Genomic DNA, 26,517 nt, shown 5'->3' with positions numbered 1-26,517 from the left:
TTTAAACAAGAATTTTCAGTAATTTTCTTTATTATGTATTTAGCAAACAATATTCCTCATCTAAATATTACATTTTCATATAATTATGATTGTAAATTACCTTCCAGTTCCAATACCCAAATACCTTATTTATCAACTATTCATTTTATCATAGAAAATCATTCACTGCAATTATTATCAATCAAACTGGGGGACCAAGTTAAAATTTGGCTCAAATGGACAATCTCAGGATCACCAGTGAAATGTTCCAGTATTTTAATGTTTTTACATACTAGCATTTGCTCAGTTCTATGTATTAGTAAAAGCGACTGTGATATCAAAGATTGCACATTATCCATGTTCTGCTGTGTGCTGCGATCCATGCATGTTTTTGTTAAATAATAATTGTATACCTGCTTCAATTAATACATATTAACCGTGCAGTGAACAGCGGAGTGGGGATAGATTTGTCAAGAAGTGAAGAAAATAATATGTTTTAACCGTGCAGTCAACAGCGGAGTGGGGATAGATTTGTCAAGATGTGAAGAAAATAATATGTATTAACCGGTGACCGGGTATCTCATCAAAATGACAGTTCAACACACCTACAAAAGGTGATATAAAGTCATGAAAAGTGATGAAACAAAAACTAGGTTAAATAGGTTACACAGATAACTATTTAACCTAATTTTTGTTTCATCACTTTTTAAAGGTGTGTAATTGTCATTTTGATAAAATATCATGGAACCGTATTAACCGTGCAGTCAACTGCGGAGTGGGGATAGATTTGTCGAGATGTGAAGAAAGTAATGCGCATTAACTGTGCAATCAACAGTGGAGTGGGGATAGATTTGTCAAGGTGTGAAGAAAATAATAATTGTATAACTGCTTCTATTAATACATATTAACTGTGCTGTCAACAGCGGAGTGGGGATAGATTTGTCAAGGTGTGAAGAAAATAATAATTGTATAACTGCTTCCATTAATACATATTAACTGTGCTGTCAACAGCGGAGTGTGGATAGATTTGTCAAGGTGTGAAGAAAATAAAATACAGACATGCTTAAACATCCTCACATTTATTCATAGTCACTCTGGGAATGGTACTTTACATTTAGATCTATGTAACCTGCGGTATTATTTGACAGTCATTAATTACATCTTTAAAAACTAACACATTGAACACGGATTAATTTGCATAGATGTTGTTTACTCTAACACTAGTTACATGGTTATTCTGTAATCAATTAATAAATTACATTCATAATGTAAGTTGAGATAGATAATACAAGAGAAATTATTGTAATAAAATATCCATAAATGTCAAAAACTTTCTAAAAATGTGTAAATAACAAACAAGTGCGCATTTATTTATTGGAATACAAGGTTTATTTTGAACGCCAATATTAATAATGCTCTCAAATTATTAAAAAACATACAAGTCAATAAAGTGATATAACTTTCACCATAATTTATACAAAATAACCACCTCGGTGTAGCACTAAATGAAATGAAAGCCGTCATTACAATATTATTGTACAGCTCATACACCCCACATCTAAATTATATAGGAATGATAACCGAGTCCAAAAATCGCAATAGTGGATAAATCTACAGGTTTATACATTCTGAAACCACAAAAACAAACCAGAAGATCGTGCTATACACAATAATTATTAAATAAAAACCATAGACCAATGAAATTGAAGTAGGGTACTTCAAAACGCACAATAATTTACAAGTAATGCGAGTATTCATAATTAAAAGAAGATTTTTGTAGAAATTACAAATTCATTATTTAAATTAAAACACTACACTACCAAAGTTCTTTTCCAATTAAAATCAATAAGAGATCTTTTAAATGTTTATTAGTTTAGTCAAATAAACAGTCCAATCTTTGCTGTGATATTTTATTAATGTAGATTTAATCTTTGCCGAAGAACTTTGAAAGCGTATAAGATTTGATGTGACTGTGACCTTGTTTTAAAAAAAAAAAAAACAAAAACTATGGTGGAGAAAAACAGGTTTAACATTTTTTTTTTCCAAATGACTGACAGTGTAATAGTGTAATATCCACCAAATATAGAATTAAGTTAAATAAACATCAAGACGATGTTGGTTGCAATCTAAAAGTAGAAGACTAATGCATTGATGCAAAAGTAATATATTTGATGTAGTTGTGTCAGGTTGGCTGACAGACTGTTGGCAGGGTCCGTTAAATAGATAGTATTATTAGTTGGGTGGGCTGGGAATGTTAGCTGAGGGACAGTTGCCCGAGAGCCAGTAGCCTTTCCACTGCTGCGTTGATGTCACCGAATGTGGCAGTCAGGGCTGGAATCAATACAATTTACACATTAGCAACAGAATCATCAATAATCTCCAAACCTGCACCATATGGTGGTCCCAACTGTCGGGAGTCAGTGTCACCAAACACTGGTGGTGTGATGTATGTGTTGAGAGTATTTACTACTCTGCATGTTGAACAAGCATGAGCGGTAGGGTCACAGCTGCCCAAATGAGATCTTTGAGAAGAGTGGTAAGAGTATCGAAAAGGAGAAGTACAATGATCCGAGATGTGAGTGGCCTACTCTTGGCTTGGACCTGTTTTCAGATGACAGAAGAGTAGCTTTCCCACAATATACTGGCACCGATTTAACATTCCAATCGATAGTCCAATATATAGACTGCCTCAAGCCAAAGGGGAGTGAGTATCAAATGCTATTCAGAAGAGTGAAAACATTGTTTTATTTTGATGTTTGTTTTTGAATCTTTGTTTAGACGTATACAAATTTTTTCACACTCTAGTAGAAAAAATATATAAGTGAGCGTTTAATCGCAGTAAGTATAATTACTGCGATTAAACGCTGCGGTTTTGGAATAGCTGAAAATGCCAAACCGCATACAAAAACGCTCTGCGGCTGGCGTTTTTACTTAATTCTATTTCATTACCACCATGAAATTACACCATCAGTAATTGTTTGTACGCGGTTTGGCATGTTCAGCTATTCCAAAACCTCTGTTTTTAATTGCAGTGCGCGCTAAGCCTAAAATAGAAAAATACAGTTAAATTGGTTGGCACTGAAGGCTTTCAGGGGGGCAGTAGAAGGCTCAAAGAAAATTAGGGGGCGTTAAGGAAATCTAGAGGGGCGACAGCAGACAAATTCTGTCTATAAAAACCAGACAGAATCTAGCTGAATTAAGTAGGCGACACATGCATCATGGCTTGGCCTATTTCAGCATATCGCTCGCTATACACTACCAAAGGGAATATATGGCGAGCGATATGCTGAAATAGGCCAAGCCACGAAAATAAAGTGCGCTTATAGCGTGGTCTGTCACGGGCATTAAATAATAATAGTTTCTTTTACTTCCATTTAACAAAATATTTTTTATAACAAAACTGGGTATTGGCCACTTTGTTAGTTATAATGGAATTATATTTTTTCCATCACCGTTATTGGTTCCTCAAGGTTTGTATAGAAAACTGTTTTTAAGTGAATTAATTAACAAATAAATAAGTTTTAAATTCAAAGCCATCTTATGTTAATAAAAATACTTCTAAATGTGATTAAGTATGAGTTTTATTTCCTCTCGTTGAAACAGTCTTTGATCTCAGAAATAGGATACAGGACATACCCTATCTATCCTATCCATATAATAATGCATTTAAAAAAATTATATTCGCAATAACTGTTAAGTTATCTATAATAGTTTTATGTTACCATCTGTTTTTAACAGATAAAAATAAAGTATGGGGGCACTAGATTTTTTTTTAATCTCAAAGTGGGTGGTGGTCGAAATAAGTTTGAGAACCTGTGATCTTAACAGCGTTAGAAAGAGAAAACACCACGCTTAAGAGTTAACCACAGACAAATTAAAATGTGCACCTCTACGAATCCAAAGTTTCCAACTGCAATTTGAAAAAAAATTATGAAACTTTTTTAAAATGAATTATTTTTACATGAAACGACAAAAAAGTGTGGTGACAATAATGATTAATAAAATATGTGCGTTTTTATTATTTTTCATCATCAGTAAATTTAGTAAGGGTAAGTAAGGGAAGTTGTAAGGTGTGCCATTTTTAAAACTTTTTTATGTTTGCATTAAAAAATTTTATATTAAAAAAATTATATGTCTATTTCTAATGATCAAATTTAAAAGAGTATTTCATCACCTTTCAAAAACAGTTTTCAATTTTAGGATAAATTCAGGAATATTGCATTTATTGGGAAGGGGAAATATTCTGACCTGACAGAATCCGGAAGAGCTAAGGCGACTTAGATAATATTAGTAAGTTTTTATTTTTACTTAAATAGCACATATCCTATGAAAAGTGCTAAGACTTGTGGACTCCTTTAGAGATTTTAGGAGGTTATTATAAAGTTTGTCATTTATAAAACATGGTGTTTTGTGCGCAAACAAGTTTAGTTTTGGTAAGCCTAAAATCTAGTAGGATAACTGTGAACATTTTCATGGTATGTAGATAATATTAGTTTACAGATAATTAGGGAGTATGTTATTCTTAAGCTCGTACATCATTGTTAATATATTATATGTTGTTTAGTTGACAATGTATTTAAATTTTGTAACATAATTTTAACATTAGTAAAAATATTGCATTATTTTTTACCTATCTGTACAATGTAAAGACGAGAATAGTTGCGAGGTGGGTTAAGGTAGAGGCTGTAGGGAGGGATTTATTAATGCGGGTCTTGAAGAAGCCCAGATTATACAGGGTGTATCGGCACGTACCCGACAAACTTTAACCAGCTATTCCTTAGCATATTTGGAGTAAAAAATCTTATGTGCACTTTGCTGTCCGGTAACGTTTTTTTTAAATAAATAAAATAAAAAATAAATACCACTGTTTTATCCTTTGTCAAAGTTTGAAAACCCATCTGGCAATATTTTATTCGAATTCCGTTGAATAATGCATGTGTGTACCTATATTGGCGCACTTTTAAAATCACAACGAAATGGCACGGCACCATTCGTCTCATTTTTAACTATTATTATTTAGTGTGTGCGAAAGAGCGAAGACGCTTTTCGACATACTTGCTTATAACAGCTGTTGAACACGAAAAGCAATGCCAATGACAGTGATGTAGTGTGGAAATTTTAAATTTTTTTGTTTTTAATTGAAAAAAAATGCTACCGGACAGCAAAGTGCCCATAATATTTTTTACTAAAAATGCGCTAAGGAATAGCTGGTTAAAGTTTGTCGGGTTAGTGCCGATACACCCTGTATGAAGGAGGAAAAACAGGTATTGATAAACATTCGATCTTGTGAATAAATATCATTATATGGTGTTTATAAACAGAAATTAAATGTGCAATATAATTTTGTTGACGGATAGCAGCAAAATTTTTATTATGTTTATTACTTCAGCTATCAAAGTCAAAGTCGTGCAATTAAGAGTCAAGGCGAACAGCACATACTTAGGATTGTGTGTATTGGCATATATGTATGGACTTCTGACAGCCTTTTGTCTCGCTAATGCCTACTTATTGTTATTAAAAAGAAAGAGACAACAAATAATCATTGAATTTGTTCATTAATTAATATAATTGGTTTTATTTTGGCTATATAAAACTTATGTTCAAACTGATTAAATGTAAACTGTCGATTTCCTGAAAATGAATTAGTTTTTTTTTTACATTAGCCCCACATCGTATGAGGAAAATAATTTCCCTCAGGGCCAGTGTCATCTTTGTGGATGCTGTGTGGAGGGTCTTTTTAAGGAAAGGAAGTACTGGGAAGGAAAAGATATGACGGGTGGGTAGGAATCTAGGGAACAGTGTGTGATCTATCCCCCCGCTGCGGCGTAAGGTGATGAGTCAGAAGAGACTAGTTGGAGAGATCAAAGGGTCTTCCCAAACCAGCGTCTCCCGATCCGGCACGCCACGCAGCTGGTGGGCAGGCGCATACCGAACACACCTGATGGAACACAGGCACTTGGGGTGACCTACTGTAGAGGTGTTGGTGATCAAATAAATGATTCCCGGGGCGGCAGTACCCAAACCCGCCTCCCAAATCATCAGTAATGAAATGTAGCGTCGATAAGAATCCATTGTATAATTAATAATAAACCGCTCAACCTACTTAGTACCATTCTACGAGTACCTACCTTCAGCTCGGATCGTAAACAACGCGGCCTACCTACGTCGCAGTCGATCTGTCACACTACGACAACTCGCCAGAAGGTTCGAGTCTACCGCCTAGGCATAATTGCCGCGCCGACGAAAGTTCACGAAAGGCCCAGATTGAGCGAGTGCCTCGAATTTAGTTGCAATCCAACTACCTGCTGTTGCCACCGGCCGAACAGTATAAATAAGCCCGACGCAGCGAGCATAGTATTAGTATTCAGTATTTACTATCGTCGGCTGCACCTACCTATTGTACTACGACCCAGTTTCGCGAGCATTCCATAGTATTTGTGCATAATAAACGTGAAATATTGCGATTGTAAAATCAGCTTTCAACTTATCAATAAACGCTATACCTGAGTTGGGGAGATCTTTCATTTATACACCACGATAACCACAGAAATATAAAATACCTTGTAGATTGGCATCCCGGTTTAAGAATCCCATGGCCGTCAGCTGTTCAAGTTGCTGGCTGTAGCGCTGCTCGGGAGTAGCGTTGGGATCGGCCTGGTTTCCCATCGATGACACCATGCGCTGCATAAACTACAAAAACACCATTACATTAATACACTAAATAACAATATTATGTAGGTAGATAAATATTTTGTTAACTGTTGTGCATTTTTATCATTATTTCATTATAATTTATCAAATGTAGAAAAATTTTTTACTAGAAGGTATGTAAAAGCCCTCAGAGTGCTTAAAATAAAAAAAAATATACTAATCTATCTTCCCCTTACTTATTATCATTAGATTCTTATGCGCTGGTTCAGTGTTGGTATAGTTAAGGCGGCTTTAACCAGTGGACTGTTTTACGAGCTCGATGTGCGCTCTTCTTTTTACGATTGTAGATTATACTGTTTATTTCATGAATGTAGTCTCTATGACAACTTACAAAATAATTTGTCTATGAATGTCAAAATTCGTTTACGTAAAACGGCATCACAAAAATATTTACACGTAAATGTGAAATTTCAAGGATTCAAGGCCCAAGTCAATCGCAGTCGATCGTATAAATTCAGATATTTGGTGTAAATTCGTAAAAATATGACAAAAATACAGTTGATCTTGGTTATAACGATCACGGCAATAGCGAGTTCACGAGCAATTACAAAACAATATTTTAGTTCAGGCTTATCTTCATATAATTATAATTCATGACTGTTGACATTGTTTATTTACGCGGAAATATATCGTATTTTTACGAATTTATTATAAATATCTGAATTTCAAAGATCCGGCGCGACGGAAATCGGCTCGGAAATTTAAATTTACACGGAAATATATCGTATTTTTACTAAATTTACTTCGAATATCTGAGTTAAAAGATCCGGCGCGACGGAAATCGGCAGCAAAATTTCGATTCACAAGGAAATATGACGTATTTTTACGAAATTTTTTACTTAAATTATCTGAATTTAAAGGGTCGGCTGTGAACGAAATCGGCTGCGAAATTTCGGTTTACACATAAATATATTGTTTTTTTTCGAATATCCGAGTTTAAAGGGCCGGCCGCGACGTTAATCGGCCTTAAATGTGTGGTATTTATATGAATTTGCTTAGAATAACTGAACTTGAAGGGCTGATCGCGGCGAAAATGGGCTGCAAAAATTCGATTTAAACGGGAATAATTCGTATTAATACGAATTTACTTCAAAGATACCACCCGAATTTGAAGGAGCGGCCGAGGAACTGGATTTTCGCTGTTTTTTTTCTTCTTTTTTTTCATAAAATTTCGAATTACGTGGGAATTTGTTAATTCGAAATTTGATTTTTGATGTCCGCTGGATTTCAAATTAACGAGGTTTTACTGTAAATTAGCAAAATCACTTGAAACATATTTATTATATTGATTGTAACTCAACATGGCGTATGTTTCTACAGTAGAGTGTGTCATGTTCGCTCTACGATCTGTCAATACAAGATTATAGCGACTAAAAAATCTTTTCACTATCGCTAAAAACACCATTTATCGCTTTAATTTGCGAAAATATCATTAATGCTATGAATGGGTGTCTCTACCCATACCCATCTTGGGTACATTACGGTTCCATTAATTAAATAATTAATCAAAAATAGTTTCTATTTACAGTGCCTACCTACACAGTACACCAATCTATTCTGATATACAATATCCAAGCAGGTACCAATAATAATTATTCAATTGAATTTTTTTTTAAATTTTAAGTTTTTTGCATCCGAATTTCTTATGGAACCAAAAATAATAGCAGTGTTGAAATGATTGAATTGGAGTAATTACGTGAGAGAACATCTCCGGGTTGTTGGGCGGCAGGGTGGTGGTGGTAGCAGTTGTGTTGGTGGTGCTGGCAGGCGGGGGTGTGGGGGCCACTTGTCCCAGGCCTGGCACCATGGAGTTGGTGAGCCCCGGTACCGCTGTACGCAGTTGTTCAACACCCTGCTGTATCTGTAGTAGAGCATTCAGCGCCTGGAAAATAATAATTATGTTTATACAATGAGCTGGTGAAAATCCCATTTACCTATGGTGCCAATGTCCAGCCTTGCTGGGAAGAAGACTCAGCCTGGGAAGAACTAAGACATGTTGGAACCAGGGGGCACAGGAGCCAAATATCCAATGGCAAACGCGGTGAACTCTATCAATCTGATCTACACAGTTATCGCACATGTGATCAATCAGCGGCTATCCCCGAAAGCGGATGTTGCATAATGTGTTATACATGTAGTTTTACTATGCCCGTCATCCCAAAGGTCGGTAAGCAATTGACAAAAATAATTTCCACACTGGACTGTGCTGTGGACCGATACCTTACTATAGAGATCTTAATTTTCTGAGCGGGGTCTTACAGCACTTGGTTTATGTGGATTGTTTACCGACCCGTGGGACGGCGGGCTATGGATTGCGTTAAAGGCCAGCTTTGTAAAGGTTAAAGAGACTAAGTGACCGTCAGGAAAAGAAGGTAAATATGATAATGTTCAATAATATACAATCAACGTAGGTGACAGCATGTATTTTAGAACTTCTCAGTGGGTCACTACTAACTACTGTGGGAACTACTCAAGTTAGAGTCTGTAATTTAGCTTTAAAAGTAAGTGTTATTATTTTGGTGGAATTTGGATATTATTTACAATAAAAAAGGAACAAATCGATAAATACCTGAGGGTTAGTCATCATTTGTGAAATTTCAGGATTCTGGAGCTGAGATAAGAACTGAGGCATCATGGAGCGGACATTTTCCTGCAATTGTGTATTCCCGGCAAACAGGGGGTTCTGGAACACAAATAAATGTCATGTCATTAATTCTTTATTGACAGGTTTCAAAAAGTAAGGCAGATATACAGAAAACAGGGACACGGTTAATACATACTCACATTTTATTTTAAAACCACTTTATGTCAGTTGGATAATAATGAGAAGTATCTCTGTTTCCAGAAATGGAAAATAACGCATTTTAGTAGCTATTTCATCAAGAAAATAGATAATTTAAAGTGTTTTGTTCATGCCATGTTTTGATATGACAATATTAAAATTATTTCTTAAATCCCAAACTTGGAACTTATTTTAGAATCATAGGTTAACATTTTGGGTTAAATAAGAAAAGAAAAAACTAACCTTAAAACTTTGACATCTATAACAATGGTCACCAAATGAACAATCGATTTTAATTTTAGCGAAATAACTATTAAAATGCATTATCTTAATTTTCGGAAACTGAAATACATACTTACATCTCATTATTAACTACTACAAAGTGAGAATGTTTTAGAATAAAAAGAGTTTTTTTTTCTACACATAATTTACCAAAACGAAGATGCTTTAACTTTTCAGCGGTCCAAATGGATAAAATAAAAATCGGACTACATAAGCATGTTTCAAATAAGTCTACACCCAAAACACGAAAATGGTTTCATCCAATTTTTTCCGCAGACCGCCTGAACTAGAATTTTATAACAACATTTCCAACACGAGAATGGTTTCCTGCGAATGCGTCTGCAGATGAATCCACATCTGTAATTTTATCTGTAAGCGAGTCCCAGTTTAATTAGCATTACACTAGTAATTTCTTATTACACATGATAAGTCTTTTTATAAGCCCAGAAAAAAATAATGTATAAGGCCTATGAAAACTGCTTTAAAGTTCAAAATCTCCTACTTACGAACCCATTTTCGGTTATGATTTTATTGTATAATGTGGAAAATGTGGTTATGATTTTATTGTATAATGTGGAAAATTAAGTTATTTATAAAATGATAGAAAAAAAATTAAATATTTATGCCTGAACATCCACAAAATATAATAAAAGGCACTTTTAGGCCATGTTTTTTTTCTTGCATAAATCAAAACAGGCGGATGGTGTTAAGCGGGAATTTGAACCTTATCGCCATCTACGTAAGGGTTGTTATTGATAGCGGCTCAATTTAAAGTATTACACAACGTAGTGCATCGCCTTAAAAGAGGGATGTTTGAATGCGTATTTATTTGTGTCTAAACTGTTTTCTAGTAATGTAGGTGCTCTGTCAGCTATGTTATACCTTTCTCTGGGTTTTGTAATAATGTCTTAAAAACGTATCTCAAACACTGTGAAAGAAAACTGTTCTCACATTCTGAAAGTAATTTTATTTATACAATTTTTTTTTGGTCAGCAGGCCGCACCGAATGTGCTCGCGGGCCGCTCCAAAAAGCCTCGCCGGCCGCAAGCCGCCCGTGTTGTGTAAAAAAAATTGAATTCTCTGCCAAGCTTCATCACGTGAATAAAATTTGTATTATTACATTGTTATTAACACACTTCGAGCGTAGTTCTCCCTTTTGCGCCGGCCTCATTTCAATGGCAGAAAAGACGGAATTATTCAATGTTTTTATATGAATATTATACTCTTTGTAAAGGTCCCAACTATATGTAAATAATTATCAAATCATAATGCAAGTCTTCTTTTTATATTTATCTTCATGCCTTTCGTGTAGATCGGTATTTCAACAGCGATTCAAAACAAATTAAAGAAATTTGCGCGGGACCTTTATTTTCACCCAGAAACAGCGTAACTCCAGCGCAAAAAATACCCACCAGAAATGTGTTAATGGGCTTTGTTCAAAAATTTATGAACAGGAATAATTTATAAGGACTATTTTATTGATTGTAACAACACAGCCAACATTAATAATTCACAATATGCCATATTGGTTACTGAGAGAATATTCCCATTTCAGTATTGTATTAATACTAGAGCAGACTCATAAAGACAAAAAAATCATCATAAAGATATTATAATTTTAGGATTTGTGAAGCTAAAAGTTTATAAAAAAGTGTTTGCCTCAGGAACGTTGCCTTTAAAAAGAAGAAATTTACCTATCAAATGCTAGTAATCGTGAAAAATTACAACATCTATTCAGTGACATTATAAAAATACAAGACACGTTACATTCATACTAATCAAACAAAAAATGTAACACCACTTATGAGAAGGATAGCCATTCAGAGAATATATATTTTTTTTTTTCAATTCAATTTATACAATTTATGAGGATATAAATTTAGGGTCTAAGTCCCCTAAGGGACTTAGTACCCTAAGGATTGGTAATTAGTTAAGCCCAGGATATAAATAGATAGGTATAGCCAGGGGTAATATCCATAGAGAAGCAAAAATAAAAATCTTAAAATTTCTTGTGGACTCTTACAATACACAAAAATGTACATTAGCTTGTGCAGAGCCCAGATGATTGAATTTGACTCCAATACACTTAAGAGGAAGCTACAAGCCAAACATGTGTATATTCTTGGTATACCTTATATTGTAGGTAAGAGGCATTAAAATTGCTTGGCAAACGGAGTCTAGAAATGTTCGATTTCAAGCACAAAACTGGTTTTTATTTATTTTGTAAATAATTTCATAAGAAAGCAAAAAAGTTAATCAAGTGAAAATGTCAGAGATAATCTTAGTTATAATACTGTATTTTTAAAAGTTGTTTCCTTTATGCGTTCATACATTTCTAATGAAAAAATATTTTTTTTAGTAGTTAAAATTTATATTTTTTATTGAGTAATTTATTTTTTATTTGTATTCTAATCAAGCGAAACGATAGGAAAACCTTCAATTTATCTAAAGCATATTTTTGGTATTTAAAATGTACACCAATTCATTATAAATATTAATCAAAATAGTGATTTGGCATTAAGCTTCGCCTTAAGACTAGTGTGTTATATAATAGCCTCAGCATTCTAATTAAGAAGCGACGAAGCTTGGATGCTCCGCTTACTAAATCGTTGATGTGCTGGTGAAATTTAGTTTATTGTCGTAAATAAAGCCTAGATCTTTGATTCGGTTTAAGAGTTGGAAAACAATTTTATAATGAAATACCTACGGATTCTTCAATCTTGTATACGAGACGATGTTGCACTTAGGTGTACTGAAGCTTAGCCGTTTATTGAGACACGGTCGATATCATGTGAAAGAAGAACGCAGACAAGCAAGCTTTTAATTAAACGATATAGTTTCAAGTCAGCAGCAAAAATTAAATAGTACGAATGAATGATAACTGATCCAATATGGTTAATGAACAAAAGAGAAGTCTAAAAAAAAGCAGTCCAAGGATTCGAAATTCAAATGAACTAGAACCCTAATAAAAAACAAACTATCTAACGATTTCGGAAATATGAAGCAAGAAAACGGAGAAGTCTTGTGGAAAAACTGAACAAAGCTAACTTTGTTCAGGAAAATCTCGGTTTCAACCTTCTAGAATTCTTTTTCCCAGTCAAAGTAACAGCAATATCCACCTGGTCACACTTGTTCTTGATAAGAAATCTGAGGGTTTTTTTTTGTTTTTTTAATAACCTATAATTTTTTTAACCCCATACAGGAGGTCTTTAGAAAATAATTTTTCTCAGGGCCTGTGTCATCTTTCGGAGAGGAAATTCTGGAAAGGTAAAAGGTATGAGGGTTGGGTAGGAATCTAGTGATCAGTGTGTCCAGGAGTTACGGAAATATGAATATATCCCTCCTACTGCGGCGCAAGGTGATGGGTCGAGAAACCAGTCGGAGAGGTCAAAGGGTCTCCTCAAACCAGTCCCTCTCGGCACCCTGATGATCGTCAAACAGTGGCTTAATGTGGTTAAGTATATATTGTGCAAAATTTTCTCGAATATTTTCGCAATACAGCATAGAACGGCAACCGGTCGATAATTTTGGAAATAGCATTTGTCACCCTTTCTGTAAGTAGGGGTGACTTTTGTTATCTTTCAGATGTCAGGGAGAGACACTTTTTTTAGACATGCATTAAAAATATGACATTAGTCATATTAGACAGTATTAAAAGATCAGAACAACCTTTAAGTATAAATGTTGGAATATTGTCAGGTCCAGCAGTTAGGTTTGTTTAAATTTGAAAGTGCCGTCTTCACATCCTCTTCTGTAATACTGACCTGGTCAGACTTGGTCAGGTTCATTTGACAAGTCAAATGAAGGCTCAATCTGTTAGGTGTGGAATGTGGAGTCCACATTGAGAGTAGGTTGAACATTTTTGTACCCAGATGGAAAAAGGTAAAGGTTAAATGATGGGATGTATCCTCCTACGGTTCACTATGCAGATATTCCACTATGAAATAATTGTTAACTACATAATCTCGCGATTTTATTAACGCGGTTTATAGATAAGTAATGTGTTAACTGTATTCCACTGCGGCTGATTGGGAACTGTCGCCCGCAGGACAAAGTCGAGAGAGGGGGACGTGACCAAGGAATAATTCATTGCCATAGCAAAATCTCTGTTCCGATAAACAAAGCATTTAGCCTTTATTGACGCAAACAGTCCCTGTTAAGTTGTGTTTTTTTTCCATTTTTTTTGAAAAATATGGTTCAAATTAATATTTGAAATAATAGTATGGTTGAAGCACATAGGATATATCATGTGCGACGTAATGCCAGGTTTAGATGCAGGTACACACTTATTGAATATATGTATTGTAAATTGAGTTATAAAAATTTTTGCACAACCTATTCATATCTATAGAATATCATGTATATGAACGGGCCACTAAAACTTGTTCACTGGGGCCTAGTTGAGTAAAACCATGCGTGTTGTCTTGGTAACATAACTTCACTCTATTAATGCATTAATAATCTGCCAAGCCTTTGAATAAAACAAATATGCATCTCTAAATAGTATAAAACAAAGTCGATATCCGCGTCTGTCTGTTTGTGCGCTTAATTATTACAAACTATCATTTAGAGCAGGGCTTCCCTAACTGTGAGCCGCGACGCCCCGGGGCGCCGCGAGATCATCCCAGGGGCGTCGTGAGGCAATCTTTATAGCGTCTTCCACACGCACACTTCGGAGCGACTGAGTCCCGCGCCACTTCAGGCCGCCGCGCAGAAAAGTCTCACAGTGAACTGCGCTGTAAACCTATTGGTCTTTACTTTTCTGCGCCTGAAGTGGCGCGGGACTCGGTCGCTCTGAAGTGTGCGTGTGGGAGACGCTAATAGGTTGGCTGTCTGTGTTGATCAGCATCATCAGCACTGCAGCGTTAAGGGTTTTATTACCGTTTGCGACATCATACTTGTGTGAGACAGGTTTCTCTGCAGTTGCAGTAATTAAGAATAAGTACAGATCAAAAATAAATTTAGAGGCAGAGACGAGAGTGGCGATTTCGAAACTTCAACCTCGTTTTGAGAAACTATGCTCAAAAAAGCAAGCACATCCTTCTCATTAATACCAAAGAAAAAAATTGCTTTTTTATCTTTATGTTGTGCTCTTTATTTTCTAATAAGAAATTTAGATACTATTTGGAGTTTTTCTGACAAATTGTTATTAGGTAACGTACCCATACTACGTGACCAGTTCAGGGGGGGGGGGCTTCAAAATACTACGCTTGGTACAAATGAGCGGCGGGGGGGCTTAGATTTTTAGTCACCGGGGGGGGGGGGCGTCGCAAAAATATGGCAACTTCCCAAGGGCGTCACAGTTTTAAAAAGTTTGGGAAGTCCTGATTTAGAGAATTTATTCCGGAGGAATATAATACATGCATATTATATTTATAGAAAGAAGAGAAAAGTCTCCATGTAAAGCCAGGTACACGGCTATTTTTTTAAAAGAAATCTACTTATAAGGATACTCATTTTGTTATTTTTTTTTAATTTGAGAACTTGCTGAAGTTCCCAGCATTGCCTGGGCATTACACAGACTTTTCGAAGTCTAATATATTTATCGGATGATTTTTATAGCGCCGCTTTTGCGAAATATCACCTCAGGGGCGCAATATAGACAGTGACCTTCCACTTGTTTTAAAGATAGTGTGCAAACTTTTATCAAACAAATACCCTGTATCGGACACACGGTCACCCGCCCTCCACTGACACTCATCTTTATATAAATAGAAATTTGAAAGGTTGATATACGTTTTATCTACAATGCAGGCTACTGGATGATTGGCTCTATTGGCATATGACATCCCTACTAGATGATTGGTCCTATTGGATATGAACAATATATAGTTAAGCTTCCAGCGTAGGAAGTTTGGCGAATCCATTGCTCAGGGAGTGGAAACACCACCGGCAATAGCCATCCCGAGCCAAGGTGTGAGCTACCGTGCTCAGGCTGAATGACACTGGGGAACAGTGTCACCAAAGGTACCTCCAAGGTACAGGGTCCCATCTCGGAATATTTAGACTTTATGTGGGCCTTCTATTTCCCTAGATTCTCGGGGAATCAAAAATGGGCCATTCAAACAAACAAACAAGGAGCTTTTGGGGAACATAGGGGGAGTGGAGAGGAGAGCTGAGGACTCTCACTTGTGAGCCTTCAGGGAACCCAAATAAAAGGGGACTTCTGATGGGAAAACTCTTAAGGCCGGATTACACCTACCAAGTGCTCGGCTGAGTCACTTGCTTTGTTACTTGGCCGAGTCATTGGGCTTGCTTCTATCGACTGTCTCACCTGAATCACCGCCCACTACTAGGCCGATTACTGACTGTACTGATCACATTAGCCGAACACTCGGCCGAATGCACTGTCTCAGTCGAGCACTCATCAGGTTTAATGCAGTCTTTACCGCCACAGGATCCTCCACTCTGAGGAAAACTGAGACCCGGAAACAATCTCAAAGGAATGAGGTGAAATGGGCCCATGGCCCATGCTCATAGGAACTATCCATATACCGTCTCCGCTTTAATAAATAACAAAATTTAAGTTTACCTGGTTGATAATCTGCGAGGCCATGTTGGGATCCGCCTGGAAGGCCTGGAGCACCGACTGCGTGTAGGGGGCACTCATCATGGATTGCATGAGGCGGGGGTTCTCCGACATCTGCTGCAGCAGAGATTGCATGCCGGGTGTGTTGAGCAGGCCGTGAGGGGCACCGGGCGGGGCTCCGGGCGCTGCAGCCCCAGTGGCGGCTCCCCGAGGGCCCCACGGGTTCGGCAGGGGCTCGCGGTTCTCACTACCCTGCTGCGGGTTGGTGCCGTCTAAAAGGACAGAGTGAAGATTTAGTATTAATCATTATAGCTGTAGCCTCTCCGGGTCACATACAACAACACCAAATGTATTACAACACAGTAGCGGAAAACCAACTGGTTTATCAACAACAGCATATGCGACTCTCAACTTGGACGGGCCACCAGAGGCGGCTCTAGGGGTCAAGAAGTGGAAACTCAATCGAAATAATGAATATGAAATGTTAATACATATTGCTAATGCGTCGTGAATATTATAAAAAACGCCAATGTATGTGATTAATTTGCCAGTACTCACCTATTTTGAAGCCGGTAGTACATACAGGATTGTTTTTTTAACTAATTATTAACACATAAATAATGTTTTTTGTTTCTTTTAAAGTTTTATAAAATCACTAACGCGAATCTCAGTCCATTGTTTATTATTTGACTTAAAAATTAAACAATGAAAATTTTACGTTAAGTTACGTAAGAACGTTTTTAACCTCTTTTTTCTCTCTTGTAACATAAACTAACTGTCTTTGATTTGAATACCTTTGTCACAATTTCTTTCAATATGATATCCACAGAATTTGACATATTCAATTATTACATGCAAATTATGTACACAATGATAAACATAATTTCGCCTTGTCGTAGATAACTCTATCCATACTCTATCTCATCGCGGTCATGTCCTAAAACCCCTTTAAAATAAATTTTAAAGCATACCTCAGACATGATAGTGTTTACCTCCTTTGTCTGTATAGCAAAGAGAAAGAAAGGAGATAAGTTTGGGGACAACATTTAAAGTGACCCACACTTGGTATATAGAATAGCTTCTCAATTAGACGCTAGATGGCACTGGAACCCGCTATTACCGTACGAATCTGCATGAATAAAAACTGAATTATTAATAATCGGGTAGTTTGTTAAATCCTTTTTTTTTAATTAATAATATTGCAGCATATTTATGGGAGGTCATTGACCAAATTAGCCCTATAGAAGAGCCGCCATATAATTATCTGCATAAGGGTAAATACATAATATTTACATATATTATGTATTTACCCTTATGCAGATAATTTGAAATAACATACTGTTGTACACCGTCATTGGACGGTTGGTATATATACTTTCTAATTTTCTGTAACCTGTTAAATCTAAATCCGCTGTGTACTTACTGATTTTCTTACTTACTTCTGTGAATATATGTTATCAATCTATTAAAAAATGTTAAATATGTATCTGGGACACAATGAGACTAGAAATAGACGGAATATTACAGCTGAAAACAGAATAAAACAACTAACATAACTTCAAAACAATACACTTCTGTCTTGTAAGCTTATATCATAAATTCTAACTAATGCAAAATGTATTCATCAGCACGGAAAATCCCAGTAAAGAAGTCTTTACAATAAATCAAATTCAAAGCAAAATAAATATATTTATTTATTTACCATTAAAAACAATATAGGATCATAAACATACATACTATTTCAGTTAACATTAATCCTATAGAATAAAGAAGAACACAAGAAATGCCATGAGATCTAAAATTCTGGTCAATCGGACCTGAAATTTCCAACACAAAACTGTGGTTCATCGTGATTATGAAATGCAAATGGGCTGGCGATATACATTGTCAGGCAAGTGTAAGAGGGAGAGAGCGCATGCTAAATGATCTTGAACCAAAAGGTACTAAGTCAGTGGCGACATTTGTTTCCATTCAAATTTGTATGTATGGCACTTTAAGAACTAGTGTTCTTCTTTATTCTATGACTATTCCAGTCACAACTACCTGGAATCGGTGGGACTGAAGCATTAGTATTTGTAATATTGGAGATTGTTGTGAGAACGACAAACAACAGAATAATGTAACAGAAAAGCTGGGGAAAGCGGCTGCAGCGGGTTTGCGAGGACTATCACAAACACTTATATCTGGAAGCTTCTTGTCTCCGACCCGACTAGGTAAAGGCGACGGATTCAAAATAATGAGATCGTTATTCTTAATAGAAAAGCAGATTTCCACATATTTATGTACTTCCAATCCTGTTTATTTCAATGACTCACCTGAATTGTCAACTAATCCTGAAAATGGGTTTCCAGCAAAGCTGCTGGCAGCGGCTAGCATAGGTTCTTGAATATCCCTGTACATCCTTTGCAGAGCATTATATCCACCTGAAAAAAATACATTTGAAAATTGAAACAAAACACAATTTTATTGGTCTTATCAGTGTTTATTAATATGTAGCAGGTTTACCAGTAATTTTTTAAGGTTCATCAACCTGCACCCTTCCAACTCAAGGTTAAGTGCATACATTAGGCTACGGAAAATGTCTTCAGATTTGAATAGGAGAAAGAAATATAAAAGCTTATAAGAAATGTTCCCTCTAAGGTGTGCGCTTGAGGCCGCATATCTGTCAAATTGTCCATACGCTGTATGAATTATCCCTAGTTTGAAGGTCTTGGTGTAATTTTATTTGTCTTTTTAATTTTTTTGCTTGTATAGAACATGAGCTATAGAGAGAATATGTATAAACCTATGTACTGTCTCTTTTTACTATGACCATTATTTTTCATTGATGTGTAACTGAGAAACGATGCATTTCCTACAATACATAGTTCAAGAAAAATTTGGCAGTCTAATTTTGTTAGCCTTACCCCGCTCCCTCATAAGCCAGTAAGGAATCGACATAAACCGAAAAAAAAAAAAAAATATGTATTATAATATAACCGTAGCTTTACAAATAATTGCTGTTAACTAATATTAATATACATATAACCAATTACTAACATACTGGACTCTAATATGAAGGAACATTACCAGTTAAGTAAATAATTTTTTTTTTCAACCTACATATTTAAAAAAAAATATATTAAGTGGTACTTAATTACTTAATTTTATCTACGCATGAATGTGCTATTATGAGATGTAGTGAGGAAGGTTTGGAAGTGCCTGACTATTCAGATCTTGTCACTAAATATGAGTACAGCCATTTCAATTCCGAATGGTGATCTTTCACCATGGCAATACTGAGAGTTTGTACCAAGCTGGAACATGCCGTAATAATTATACTAAATATTAATTATATGGGAAATAATACATAAATTAAAATAATATTTACCCGGTATACTCTCCAGATTGGACATGGCACGATCATGCGAACGCATCAGCTCCTGCAGCATGGCAGGATTCCTAGCAAGCTCCATTGTCTGTCTTAACAATTCCGGATTGTTTAGCATGCGATTTATTTCAGGATTACGCTGGAAACAAATAAAACATCTTTATTAGCATTACCCAAGCAAAACTAAATAATAATTATCATTTACTTCATAAGATTTTTCCAAGACACCGATTTTACGATGTAGGCATTCATAATTATACAGGGTTAAGTGTACTAACTTCAGGAAGTGATTCTACTTGATAGTGCAAGTAAAAAAGATTAAGGCGATGCACTACGTCGTGTAATATTTTAAATTGAGACGCTATCAATAACATGGCGATAGGTTTAAATTCCCGCTTAACACCATCCGCCTGTTTTGATTTATGCAAGAAAAAAACATGGCCAAAAAGTGCCTTTTATTTTATTTTGTGGATGTTCAGGCATAAATATTTAATTTTTTTTCGATCATTTTATAAATAACTTAATTTGCCACATTATACAATAAAATCATAACCGAAAATGGGTTTGTATGCAGGAGATTTTGAACTTTAAAGCAGTTTTCATAGGCCTTATAAATTATTTTTTTCTGGGCTTATAAAAAGACTTATCTAAAAAATACTCGATTATTTTAAAGGCCAAGATGTATTCTACTCGCAGTATTTAATTAAGGCATCTGAAACATTTCTAGGCGACCAAATTTTCAAACCAAAAACACATGATTTTGCATTACTACCTGTGGCATCGCCTTAATGACTTTTTTCGAAATTCCAACTTTTAGGGGTACTTTTCAGGTAAAAACGTAAAATTGGTCAGCCGTGTGGGTCTGGCATTATTATTTTGCGCCGTTGTTAAATCTACCGTCCTGTGCCCAAACGCTGCCGTCTATTTAATTGTAGTGCTTCGTGTCAATAACTTTGATTTTATTAGCAAAGGATCTGATAATTTCATGTAATATATGATGTGTAGCAGTGTTTAACTTAAAAAACTTGATTGTATTAATGAAAACTTGTTTATTTAGTGTGACTTTATCTCAGTGTGCATTTATTACGACTTACTTTTAACATTGTGTTTATTTGTGCGTAATTTTGATTACTGTGACAATGTCTGGCTTCACCCACAAAGAATGGGCAGACATTCATTAGGTTTACGGGCTACATGATGTAAATACACATGGAAAGTGGACATTTAGTAGACAATAGCTAAATAATTTTATCATTCAAAGTGTAACTATATTTTGTTAATTTTAGCACAGTTCTGTTTTTGAATGTGGTTTAAAAGATACGCATTGTAGCATAATTGTAAATGTCAAACTCTCGTCCTAATGTTATTGTTTACATGTGGTTTCAATGGATACGGGCCGATCACAACGGTGCTACAACGTTCTCGGCAAGCTCACAGCTAATTTATTGGCTAAGTTTTACCTCACACTAAGGATTTTTAGTAGATAAATCTTTTTGTATGGGAAAAAAAGTTGGAATTTCGAAAAAACATTTAACTTTTTTACTCCTACCATCGTGTAGAATCACTTCCTGAAGTTAATGCACTTTATCCCCGGACACGGTGTATTTTAATACTGAGTCATTGTGTACAATCTCACCTAATCCGATTTTGTCACTTGTCATTGTGACAAAGAATGTGCATTTGTCATGATGATAACATTATACAAATAAAATTTCTAAGAAACAGTAATGAAGGACATAAGGCCAGTAACCACGCTCGTTCATGTTCGATGGTTTTACGCTCATTCGAACATGTCTCAACTTGTGTACCGTCTCGCTCTATGCTTTTTGTTCGATGCGAAAACGATTCAAGGTACATAATTCTGGCACGATGTTCAACAGAAATTTACAATTTGTCTGAGTTTCTTACTGGTATATCTATGGCATGTTGTATCGAGCTCCTCGAGCATGTGAATGCAACATCAAGTACAGTTCCATGTCAACATGTTCGATCGAGCCAAACCGTTGTGCATGAATAACGTATGGGTGTCGTTAATAAAATACAATTCAAAGAAAATTCTAATTCTAAGAAATAGTAAATATAATTATAATGAGCAGGCAGCTTTCTGCTGATGCGCTCATATCTGATTTCACAATAAGTTTAACGGTAATTGAGTTGCTTTAACTCCTCAGTCTAATTTGTTCAGTTTTTTAACAAATAGCTATTATCCGTAGATTCAATTTGTTTGCTTGTCTCATAGAAATCATTGTGTCTAGTTAGAAATCTAGTCTATCATAGTTAGAAATATGAACTAAACGGTGTTAGAAAGTAAAAATACTAAGCTTTACATTCAAATATAGAAGTTAACGATAGAATAATTAAAATCTACACCTCTGTGAAACCATAGGTTCCGATTGCAATTTGACAAAAATTTCATGAGCTTTGAGAATTTTTTTAAAATTATTTTTATATGAAATGACAAAAAAGTAAGTGGCAGTAATGTTTATAATACATTTTTTTAATATTTTTTTTTTGTTTATAGTAATTTTATGACGGTATTTAGAAAAAAAAAGTAAGGCGAGTCATTTTTAAAACTTATGTTTGATTTAAAAATTTTAATATTTTAAAAAATAATGTATGTATAGTAATTAAATTTGAAGGCGTATTTCATCACTTTTAGAGTTTTTAGTTTTCGGATACGTTCAGAAGTATCCAATTTATTTGGATTTTATTAAGAAGCGGCAATACACACAACAGTAGGGCAGCGTTGTGAGGCCGTTTAAGGAAGGTGCTGTAGGAAGGGATTTATTAATGCGGGTCTTGAAGAGGCCCGGATTATGTGAAGGAGGAAAAACAGATGTTGGTAGCTTGTTCCACACACGAGCCGCCTTACACAAAAACGAGTCAGTTCTCACGAAGCCAACATCAACTGTAAATGGGTGTTCCGCGCGTGTACGTCGAGTTTCACGCACGTGCACCGATGCACTGGGGATCGATACTGCTAGCTCCGTAGAACAAGCTCCATTAAAATACCCGTAGAACAGGCTCAGCGTGCCCACATTGGATCTGTGCATTAGAGATGGCAATAAGTCTGTCAACAATGGATTGTCAATCGGATGGATCGCCCTTCTTTACAATAAAATAGGTTTGTCAAGTATTCTGGGGCTCTAACACAAAGGTGGCTCTCAATTGCAACAGTTGGGCGTACTTGAGATTTGTACAGGGTTAGCAGCTGGTTTCTATTGAAGAATCTGCCCTACACAGGACTGCAACTTGCATCTAGCCACAGTGGTGCCCCAAGTGGTGTATTTCAACCTACACACAAAACGCATTACTCCCATTGGCTTTGCCGTTTTGATATTTAGTCTTAGCTCGGCGACAGTTAGCACGCTTCCATGCCATATCTCCCAATGCCTCTACTACCTACGGTTCGCCCCAAGACAAGATTTAGAACATACAGAAATGAGATCCTGCATCTGAGGGTGTGATGTAATGAGGGTGCGCATGTTCTCCGGATCATTCATCATCTGCTGCACCAGTGGATTGTCTAGCACCTGCCTCAACATGTCCGGGTTGGAGAGTAATTCTGACTGCATGCGGGCCTGCAATAACACAAACAGATTCATGATTAAACGTCTTTGATCCCAAAATAATGATCTCGGAGCACATATCACGGCTCACTCAGGTTACTACAAAACTCTACAAGAACATCTTAAAAGTGTAATTACCCATATGCAATGATAATCATGTTGGATAGCATTATCAGAAGCAAGCTGAAGTATTATAATAAAGTAAATGAAGATTACTAGTTTTTACCTGGATGTCCATGAAGGATCCCTGGCCAAGTCCCATGCTTTCCAGTCCCGCTAGCCCTCCCAGGGAATTCAGCCCAAAGGGTGTGGCACTAATGTCGGCTGCGAAAACAATCAATTCATTACGTACATATAAGACAAATCGCTAAAACTACATTACCAACGCTTAATTATATAAATGGAGTCAGTAAATATATCAATAGTACCCCCAAACTTGTTTCCCAGATCATGCATCCTATTGGTTAGTGAGTGTGTCTGATAGTTGGTTGTGTTTGTATTTCAGAAAAATGTTACATTACATCTTGGATTCCTGGTCGGCACATGGAATTTCGGAATGTCGGCACGGGAGATATTTTCAATTTGTATTGATATTTCAGGCGACTAATTATTGCTTATAATTAAGTTGTTAATGACTCTGTGTAACACAACCAGGTCTGACATAATTCTTCCATAGTGTTATTAGATGCAACTGATTCATCAAACTGACATAATTAATGTATTCAGCTGGAATTCTGAGCTTAAAATTTAGGTACCTAAGAAATTTGTGCTGAACTCTTTCTATATTGTTAGAGTGAACTTTACACATAGGGGACCGAATAGGTGAATTATATTCCACTTGACCTGACTAATGAAATATAGAGTGTTCTCATACAATCTGAGGACTTGAAATCAGTTAAAGTTCTGCAAAGGAAGCCAGGCATCTTTAAAGCCTTATTAGTTATATAGTTGATGTGTGCAATGAATGTCAAGTTTTCATTGAATATTACACCCAAATCACGAATTTGTGGCACTGGTATTAATTGATAGAAAAACTTTGCATGCAATAATTTTTTTCCATCAACCACCACCGACTACAAAGTTTCCAATATATCAGTCAAGCTGTAGATAAAGTTTTACAATATAATACGAGGAAAAAGGGCTAAGATTCGGAGGCCTACTTATTTGAGTAATAAATCTATTGCTAAGAACCTCACACAATCTGTAAATGTGAGAAATTTACTAATCAATCCTGTTCCAACAAAATATTTCTATTGTTTGTATAATTTTAACATTTTTACCCCATTTCTGGGTTATATTGAATGATAGGGCTTAACATTTTCTACATTAATGTGAAATCAATCATTTTTTCAATATGTCATGGTATAGTTTGTTCCAGATTCTCGGGTTAAATAAAGGTATAATATAATATTAAGTCAGATAAAGCTAATGCATTAAAAGTAAAATTAATTTTCTCCTATTCCGCCTCACTCTTAATACGCAATATTTCACTTTCAGATAAATGGATTTAGCTTTATTAATTCAAAACATGATTTATTATGTCGGGGGAGACGGAAAAATACGCACTTTTAATTTTAATTTCGTTTATTAAGTCACTTACGCGATATGTCAATTAGTATGCGGCGCCGCCGAAAGCGACTATATTCATATCAAGAGTTGGATTATATTCATAATATCGTATCATACCTACAAAATATTTCATAGACACTGCTGCCAACCAAAAAAAAATTAGTATTGCCATATAAAATAAATAATATCATCGTGTATAATTAATCCATATTAATATGTAAGTCAATGTATTATTTATAACAAATAATCAACATATAATTAAATAAAATAACCCGAATAACAAACAAATAGAATAAAATGTGATTAAACGTATTCCGTTTAGGTAGTTTAGGTTCGGTTAGGTTAGAACATGGAAAATAGGTATAAGAATTAAATCACAAACAAGTCTATACAAACCTAGCGTAGCCCACATACTATTTGAAAACTGGGATGTAACTCTAAAGGGGACGCGAGCAGGCGTTATTAAAGGGGCATTTTTTGCTATAGAAAATCACAGTTAGATTAGGTTAGGTTATATATATTAATTTAATATTTTCAAGATTTTATTTTCTTTAACTGAATTAGTTCGTAGGTAGGTACTGTACCTAACCCGCGCACTGGCTAGGTAAATAACTAGTTGTATCAGGAATACAATGTCACATTATTTTGTTTCTTTGAAATCTCGTGTGACATATCGCGTAAGTGACTTAATAAACGAAATTAAAATTAAAAGTGCGTATTTTTCCGTCTCCCCCGACATAATAAATCATTTTTTGAATTAATAAAGCTAAATCCATTTATTTGAAAGTGAAATATTGCGTATTTACCGTGAAGCGGAATTCGTAACCTTTACCAAAGTAAAATTTAGGAAGTTAACGGTGTAAAAATGAAAACTGTTACACGCAATTCAAAAACAAAATCTAAAACACATAAACTTTCAAGGATTTATTAAGTGTAAATTTTATGTTGAATCCATTAAAAACTTTTCCTTTGTATTACATCTTTCATTCCCATAATTATAAAAAATTCGTAAAATGAAAAATCGGTCAATTTGACAATATTCGTGACGACTAATGAATATAAATCGAAGATTTAAATTTAGAGATAACAACAAATTAAAATGTTATGAAATCGTTCTAGAAAATTCCTTTTGACTGATATGTAAGGAAAACATTCTGTGACATTTACTTTGGTGGAACAATAAACATATTATAAAAATAATTTCTTGAGCCGATATGAAAGTGAGACACTTTATTAATTACCTGGTGGTCGCCGGGGGCCGCTTTCCGGATCTGGCCTTGGAGGAGTTTTGATAACAAGATGAACTGTAGATCCATCTTTGATGTTTTGAGTCCTGAGGGTTTCATTATCTTTCAATATTTTACCGGCGAATATCAAACAGAGCTGATCAGGTTCCGCGGAGAACTTCTCCAACACCACCTCCTTGAGCTGAAATGTTTAAACAAGTATTAGTAGATATGTAACGATTAAACCTAGCCTCTAGTCACTGCCAAGTGTCGTCATGCATGGCGTCTGAAGAAAATCTATGAATGTACGCCACGGGGAAGCGATTTACGATTTTAATACGTACACGTTTGATGTCGGCATCTTCTTCAATTTGGAAAGTTTGTTTTTCTTTCAGTGTTTTAACTGTGATAGTTATTTTTTTCGAGCTTTCCTGTCCCTCTGCCATTTTGGCAATCTACATGACTCTCTGATTTGGCGTTTAATATCTATACGAAAATGT

At 35.5% G+C, this 26,517-nt stretch overlaps 1 protein-coding gene across 1 annotated transcript; it reads right to left on the bottom strand.

The window, feature by feature from the left end:
* On the bottom strand, positions 1 to 26,517 carry Ubqn (ubiquilin). Its single transcript, XM_089642128.1, has 11 exons — positions 26,362 to 26,517; positions 26,033 to 26,219; positions 23,449 to 23,546; positions 23,091 to 23,234; positions 19,654 to 19,792; positions 18,599 to 18,706; positions 16,287 to 16,555; positions 9,260 to 9,373; positions 8,387 to 8,572; positions 6,540 to 6,669; positions 1 to 2,310 (listed from the first exon to the last, which is right to left on the bottom strand). The coding sequence occupies exons 1-11, from the start codon at positions 26,461 to 26,463 to the stop codon at positions 2,234 to 2,236; spliced, it is 1,554 nt and encodes a 517-aa protein (XP_089498254.1). The 5' UTR covers positions 26,464 to 26,517; the 3' UTR covers positions 1 to 2,233.

The sequence above is a fragment of the Hesperophylax consimilis genome, chromosome 2 (assembly GCF_061612785.1).
Source record: "Hesperophylax consimilis isolate HC1 chromosome 2, BYU_Hcon_1.0, whole genome shotgun sequence".
Taxonomy (NCBI): Eukaryota; Metazoa; Arthropoda; class Insecta; order Trichoptera; family Limnephilidae; genus Hesperophylax; species Hesperophylax consimilis.
This window is presented reverse-complemented; position numbering and strand designations above follow the sequence as displayed.